Source organism: Etheostoma cragini, chromosome 5 (assembly GCF_013103735.1).
Source record: "Etheostoma cragini isolate CJK2018 chromosome 5, CSU_Ecrag_1.0, whole genome shotgun sequence".
Classification (NCBI taxonomy): Eukaryota; Metazoa; Chordata; class Actinopteri; order Perciformes; family Percidae; genus Etheostoma; species Etheostoma cragini.
Window position 1 is genome coordinate 21,555,290 of NC_048411.1, and position 8,042 is coordinate 21,563,331.

Here is an 8,042-nt window from a genome sequence, read left to right on the forward strand (position 1 = left end):
TTTGAGACTGGCTGGTATTGGATTCTGGCTTAGCTTTGTCCTTTGCAAGGTTTCTCTACTGACACCTAATGGTTATAGTGATGTAAAATATTCAAAAAATCTCAAATTTTTAATTTTTATTTAATTAAAATTAATAGAAAAATGGAGCAGGGGGTATTTTACCACCAATGACCAGTTTTCATAATACATTCTTAAATCAGTAACCTTACAACATCTATTTGTTTTACACCATCAACCTATATTTAGAATGTGAAATTAAATACTGTAATAGCATTAGAAAATATAAAGATTATTGATTAACATGCCTATAATGAAACATTCAAAATATATTATTAAACATATTACTGACGTTCTATTGCATGTACTGTAATCTACCTTGTTTTATATATACATCAATCAGAATAACAGGCCCATTACAGAGCCAAACAATAAATGCTGCTGCCCAACTTTTAAAGTTATTAAAGGTTAATTATTCAAGAATTCCCTCTTCTCACAAAAACAGCAGGATAGCACAATGTATTACAGCTTCTTCCTTATTCCCTGGGAGAGTGGCCGGAGTTTAAAACCACTGTTTGACTTAATTGAAAATGCACACATTGTTTGAAGTCTGACGCCTGGCGGAGCAATCAGCGATATGGTTCTAATCAGCGCCAGGACTTATCTGTGCTTTATTATTTTGATTATGCACACATTGTGAGTACGGATTATGCGTCTAGATTAGCTGGTTCATCTGATTAGATTAAAAGACATACCAGTAGTTTATGTTGGACATGTAAAAAGTACAAAAAGTATAAGGTTTTATAATTAGGTTACAGTTAAAAACATTAACATATTTAAGATCCTCATAAGGAGTTGACATTTTGAAACATTTGCATAAAGAAAGATGAAAGAGAAAGAGAAAGACTTATACTAGGCTATGAAAAATAAAAAAATGGAATACTGACAAATGTCAGACAGACACATTTAGAGGTCAAGGAAGTATGCATACTCTTTTAATCTTCCTTCATGACAATGTACAAAGCCAATCTTTTCTCATCTAAAACAGTCAAAACAGAAAAATATTTTGACAAGAGGAAAAGCTAAATTGAAGCCTAGACCTTGACCAAATGACTCTGTGAACCATCAAGCCACACTGTCAACAACAGGCCCAAACTGCATTTTAATTTCCAATCCAAAATCAACTAAACCAATAATTAGGCTATAAATACAGAAACACAAGCTGACCTGGTTTTCTGAGCACTTTAAAAATATAATGCAAAACATTATCCAAACATCCTGTGGTCTCCTGAAATGTGAGACTGTGCACGTTGTGTTTTAGGTTTTGTTCAAGTCAAACATGACAGCAGGTTATTTCACGGATTTAAGATAGCTCTCTGGTTGAGGGTATATTAAACAGTGAAATTAGATGCTCAAGTGTTTACTTGCAGACTAATTAAACTGGCTCCACCAATTCAGAGTAACCATGTTGTGCAGGAGCACTACAAAACAAGAAATAAACCACAATTTAGATATAATAAAAACTCCCATGCTGGCTACTGCCCTGTTGATTTTATTTGAAATTACATCTTTTTGACTCTTTGATTTTTCCCTGAGTATTTGTCATAGCAATGAAGCACCGCCTACTACGGCAATGTTGCATCAGAATCGCAATATCCGGCTATCGTCATCAGCCCTCACCCGGCACCAGTACAGTACAGCAAAGACTTGCAAAAGTTATCTCTTAAAGTGAGGTAGCTTTTAACCCGTTATGGCAGACCGAACTGTCGTGGAGAAAATGAACGAATTGCAAGTGGATGAGAAAAAAAAGGTGATGTAACCGGCCATATTTAAGTCATATTAGCCAGCTAGCGGCTAGTGTAACGTTAGCCTGATTCATGCTGTCATCCAGCAATGCGGTGCTAACTTGTGGCTAGCAAGCTTGTATGAGTAGCTAACGTTAGGTTTGTTTTACCCACAATGTCACTTTCAAGATAAGTTAAGCGTTAGTTTCATTTTGTTGCAATCTGTTTAGTCCTTACATTTTGTTACGTTGCCATAAAAAAAGACCAGTCAGCGGGTTTGGTTTGGCTAACTTATCTTTATCACACGTAGCGCTATAGTTTTGGCTAGAGAATACCATTTCACGCCAAGCTCAATTCAACATTCTGTGATTTGAATGTTTCACTGTCCCTGAATGTTGTACATTAGGCACTCTTAACAACTGGTTTGTAATTTATAATAATAATGCTACTGTGCTATATAATTTGGAGGGCTTTATGATTTAAATCATATTCTAGCTGACTGTCAAAACATATTAACTACCAGTAATGAAGGCCAATGTAAAATAACAGATGTTTGGAGAGTTTTAATGTGTTTATGTTCCTGATGTTTGTAGTGGATGTTACTATTGTTATGCCAAGCATTGTGCAGGTGTGTGCCTTTACCACTTGTATACAAATAGTGCGTAGTTTGTATCCAGGTGTGTCTGAACATGCTTCATACACTTTCTTTTGATAAAAGTTCATTAACGTCATAGCGTGATTTTTGGACAGGGGGGAACTGAAAGTGGTAAAGATGGAGGAAAAAAGAAGGCCAAAAGTAGTACTGGGGACTCTGGAGGCAGGGCAGAGGTAAGTTGCTCAATAAAGTGTCAACCTTTATTAGACATCATAATAAGGTTTTGTTTTACAAGAACTCATATTATGGTGTACAGCTTGTGTTTGTTTCGGTCTTTATAATTGCATGCCCACACATCTCAAAACAGCCACACACCCATTTTGATTAGATACTAATATAGGTTAAAAAAACAACAACCTTGCAGATATTTTGAAGTCTAATGAAAAAAGTTCAACAATGGCATCACATTGAGATAGTTCTAGCACGTATAGAAATTTGAATCTAAAACACAAACTATAAATGTCACATATTGGTCCAAGTTCCTTAGTACAGTAAAGTGTGTGTGTGTGTGTGTGTGTGTGTGTGTGTTTGTGTGTGTGTGTGTCTTCATGCTCTTACTGTTTTGTCCTGTTTTGCTCCATAATAATCTACAGTACATACTGTAAAGTACACTTTAAACTGAGAAGATAAGAAAATAGTGGGTAGACAAAGAAAATAATATTTCAATTCAATATTTTTACAGTTGACTGAGACTTGGCAGTTAGCATTTTTCCTTAAAAGGGACATCTACTATTTGTTCAGATTAACCCAATCAAAGTTATTTCAAAGTGACAGCCTTATTCGTAATCCTCCATTTCTTTACACCTTTGCTTTCGTCTAGCTGACACCAGCTCCCCAGTACATTGATGAGCGTCTTACTTTGTACGCCAAGCTGAAAGCTGAGCATGAAGCTCTGATGGCAGAGAGGGCTGCGAAGAACAGCCGTGCCATCAAGGTGACTCTGCCCGATGGAAAGGTGGTGGATGCCGAGTCCTGGAAGACCACACCATACCAAGTGGCCTGTGGAATCAGGTCGGTGTGATGATGATGATATAACTTTTAAATGTGACACCCCGTTTTCACGTAGCACAAAAAAAAAAAAACTCAAGGGTGTTTTCAGGAATTTATTTTACAAAGATTATCTGTGACGTTTATTTGTTCAGACTGTACTTCACAACACCCACATTATATACGCAGTCATTGGAAATGACAGCCGCCAACCTAAGACCGTCCAGCAAAGACAAGAAAATAGCATTATCGTTAAAAAAAAAAAAAAAAACTTTCTCGTGGCATAGCCGGAAAATGATCTCCCTACCAGGATGGTCCAATATACAAAAGGTGCTCATAAAATGTTGATATATTTCATGTTGATAAAAACCAAAGTTCACATGACCAGATTGTACAAAACACAGGGAAATGTAAGCATCTCTATGACCGTTGTTGAATGAGTGGATGCTGCATTGCTCCACGACTTAAAAGCACCAACTTCACCTTCACCTCTGTTATTTCTTTATAACACAATAAGCACATTGGTGCATATGGCGTGTCATTCTAACATTCAGTGACCCACTGTTTTTAGGTCCTAAAATTCTAATGACCAAGGCAATTGGATAGTTTTGTAAATGTGTAATCTCAGTAGCATGGGGGCTTCAAAGCTTTTAACTAGGATTAAATAATTACTACTGCATCTCAGATTTCACTGGAACTTCCGTTTGACTCCGCATTATCATAGAATAATGTACACATCTTAAGCATGTAAAACAACAATGGATTCATGTTGAAATGCGTGACACAATTTATAGGTGTGTTTTAATATTTAAGTTATACGGGATGGTAAACAAGATGTTATATCTTGACCTCTTTTGACCAAGATTATCTGTTCCAGTATGCTGTCAGAATATCATATATTTGTTCATCTGCACATTCATTTGATATGGAATATTTTCCTGTTTTTATGTCCAGTCAAGGCCTTGCCGACAACACAGTGATTGCTAAAGTGAACAATGGTGTATGGGACCTGGACAGGCCACTGGAGGATGACTGCAGCCTTCAGTTGCTGAAGTTTGATGATGAGGAGGCCCAAGCTGTAAGTCAACCTCATCCATTGTCTGATGCAGACGAGGCTTTATTTTGCCCCTCTGAGAAAGTAGAGTGTAGTATAGAAAATTCATTTTCCACACCTTTTTTTGGATGCACAGTTAGCTCCTTCTTGACCACCAGAACTCTTCAGAATTTTCCCGATTAAATCTCAGTTGAGTATTCAGAATAATACAATTTGTTTTTATAAATTTGAGAAATATGTGCTAAGGCTATAAATTATAGTTTGTCACAAGTGAAAGTGTTAATTTGTTTTGGATTTTGTGTACTGGGACTATAACAAATCCGGTAATTACTTTATTTATTACATAGTTTGTTCAACCTTATTGATATGTAGTCATGGTAGGCAAGGTTACACTGATGAATGAGAGGTTTACAATCAATATTAAATGTCAAAGCTCTCTGATTTACAAACTGCCTGAGCCACAAAGACATTACGAGGAGACGAGAGAATGTAAAACACTGCTGCAATCATGTACTGTCATAAAAGTGGCAGCAAGTGCTCTCTAAGCGAATAACCAGACTGGTTCCTAATTTAAAAGTCCAATTTTATCATCATTGTCTATGCAAGCTGCTGAGTATTTTACCTGAAGAAGAGCAATTTGTTAGTTGAAGTTTAAGTACTTTGTGTCAACAGAAGAATTGTGATTTTACACACTTTAAGTGGTTTCACTTTTTTTTCAAAAGCTTTAACAAATTCTGCAGTACAATGAATGATTGTAGCAACAATCTTGATTTTTCCAGTAAAGTCCTTCTTCCCATTCTTGATGAACACAAAAATATGGTTTGCACTGTAGTTTCTGCTAATAAAGCAACATTTTTGTTGTATGTTGTTTAGGTTTACTGGCACTCCAGCGCCCATATCTTGGGTGAAGCCATGGAGAGGGTGTACGGAGGCTGCCTCTGCTACGGTCCCCCCATTGAGAACGGCTTCTACTACGACATGTTCTTGGAGAACAATGAGTGAGTCACACAGGCTTTGGGTTCAGATATTCTGTATACTTATTTGTGTTAGTCAGCTCCCAGTGTTGTTTTGGTTTGTACTTCAAGGCTTGGCAACTGTCAGTCTGGTTCACTGTTTGAAACCAGTGGCAAACGCAAAACAGGTTGATTGTAATGACGCTAATGCTGTCAAGCTGTATTTTTCTTGGGTGTGGATTTTAAATGACATCTTTTTATATCTGCTCACAGGATTGGAAGCCTAAAAGCATATCTGAACACAGAACACAGAACTAGAGATTGCTTCTGAGAAGCTTTGAAAATGTATTGAGACCCCCTCAGAAATTTGAGCAACTATTTCCCTTGACCTTTCCCTGAAACAGATGCATTCCTCCCTGCTGCAGGAGAGCGTGAGGAGTGCTGTCAAATTAATTCTACAAGCTCCTTAATGAAGTCATTTTATGCAAATGGCATTCTTGGAGAATGTTTTTGCAAGCATATTTTGACATTGCTCTAGCCCTAAAGCCAAGGACTTTTAATTCTTGCCCGTGCTCGGCTTAGGTTATCAGTTTCAGGATGTCAAAGAATTACATTGGTGAACAAAAGGTCACATGGCGTATTGGGTCACATGCATGATACCCTCTTGAAACACTGACAGACCGAGTAAGAAAGTAATTGCCATTGAATGTAATGCTCTTGTTGTGTTTCTCTTTTGATGTTTTGGACAGGGGCGTATCGAGCAATGACTTTCCATGTCTGGAGACCTTGTGCAAGAAAATTATCAAGGAGAAGCAGCCTTTTGAGAGGCTTGAGATAAAAAAGGAAACTCTATTGGAAATGTTTAAGGTATTTGAATATACAAACGTACGGAGCCCCGGAGGATGAAAAAAAAACATGTACTGCGGATAAACACACTTTTGCGTGATCTTGACTTTGTTATCAAAGTGCTCGAGTTTTAGTTGCAAGATCTTGACTTTGACATGGAGGAAGAAGAAAAAAAAAGAAAAGAAAAAAAGTGGGATACATTTTTTTTTTGTCTGATTTAGAGGAGAAAAAAAATATATATAAATATTTTTTTTTTTTTTTGCTGTTTTAGATCAAAAAAATGTGTGTTTTTTCCTCCATGAAATTGAGATCCTAAGTTTAGTGTTTGTCCCCAGTACATGTTTTTTTAGTTTTTTTACTCCATATAAGCTCTGGGGCTCCGTACAAACGTATTGAAAAAAACAGAAAGAAAAATGGAACATAATTAACAGAGCTCTAAAACTACTTCTGCTCCTTGACAGTACAACAAGTTTAAGTGCCGCATTCTGAATGAGAAGGTTACCACTCCCACCACTACGGTTTACAGGTGAGTCTTGGCCCTGTGCATGTAAAGGTTTTTATCTTTAAATTTGAATTTGGGCGATGAACTAAATTTTTTTGTAGTGTCAACACAACCCATTAAAATACTACAACCAGGAATACATTGATCCTACTGACAAGTATTGTCTTTGTTGCCAAAGCCTCATATAGCATATTCCTCTGTGTCATATGCTTTCTTTATTAAAATGAAAATGGACACTGTATTTTTAGGGTAATCTAAAAAAATGGTGCCCAGCTGTATGAAGAAAATCATCTAGCCTTTTAAAGTATTTAATCATTCATTTTTGACTTAAAAAAATATATATTTACGTCTTCAGCATTGTCACAGATCGGTTGGAGAGTACTGCCATTAATGCATCCTTGGTTTTGGTCTTTTTATGGGATTTGATAGCAATTACATAAATATAGTGTATGAATAGAGCATTGCTAGCCTTATCCTAAATGTAATACTTATCCTATTCTTGTAAATACTTGTAAAAACACTAAACATTCTGCATTTTAGGTGTGGTCCCTTAATTGACTTGTGCCGCGGGCCCCATGTGAGACATACAGGAAAAATCAAGGCACTTAAGATCCACAAGGTGAGCCATGTATTGTTAGTGGATATGTGGACATATTGTTGAACAAAACAAGTAGTATTTATGTAGTGTATTCTGTTCCCTGAATGTTGAGTAAGCACATACGTCCCCATTTCAGAACAGAGTTGCCTCTCAAGGGATTTGACCCAAAAGACTGATGAAAGCCAACATATTCCTTTTTTCGTGTGCTAGAATTCGTCTACATACTGGGAGGGAAAGGCAGACATGGAAACCCTCCAGAGGATCTATGGAATCTCCTTCCCTGACCCCAAAATGCTCAAAGAGTGGGAGAAGTTTCAGGAGGAAGCCAAGAACCGAGATCACCGCAAACTGGGCCGGGTAAGATTAGAGATGTGAAGAAACTGCCACTAGAAAGAGTTGGTTTCCATAGTAATTTTGAAATGGTTTCCTTCAGGTTTTTTTTCTTACAAACGAAGGTTTTTCGCTGTATTTTTATGAAATACCACTAGAATACTTCTAAAGTACAAGGGCTGGAATTGTATTTGATGTGTCTGATGTTACCAAGTCACACTTTCTCAACAGACAAGATAATCAAAACCATTCTTGAAGTGTGAAAAGTGTGTGTGTGTGTGTGTGTGTGTGTGTGTGTGTGTGTGTGTGTGTGTGTGTGTGTGTGTGTGTGTGTGT

The 8,042-nt window shown here is 37.0% G+C and overlaps 1 protein-coding gene across 1 annotated transcript in view; it reads left to right on the forward strand.

Moving 5' to 3' along the window:
* The first annotated feature begins 1,626 nt into the window (after nt 1–1,626).
* Nucleotides 1,627–8,042, forward strand: part of tars1 (threonyl-tRNA synthetase 1) — a 15,371-nt gene continuing 8,955 nt past the window's right edge. Inside the window, exons 1-9 of the mRNA XM_034870842.1 lie at nt 1,627–1,807; nt 2,532–2,609; nt 3,257–3,447; nt 4,378–4,501; nt 5,351–5,475; nt 6,180–6,297; nt 6,738–6,802; nt 7,319–7,397; nt 7,587–7,733. Coding sequence (XP_034726733.1) covers nt 1,748–1,807; nt 2,532–2,609; nt 3,257–3,447; nt 4,378–4,501; nt 5,351–5,475; nt 6,180–6,297; nt 6,738–6,802; nt 7,319–7,397; nt 7,587–7,733 — 987 coding nt within the window. The 5' untranslated portion in view covers nt 1,627–1,747. The remainder of the gene's footprint in view (nt 1,808–2,531; nt 2,610–3,256; nt 3,448–4,377; nt 4,502–5,350; nt 5,476–6,179; nt 6,298–6,737; nt 6,803–7,318; nt 7,398–7,586; nt 7,734–8,042) is intronic.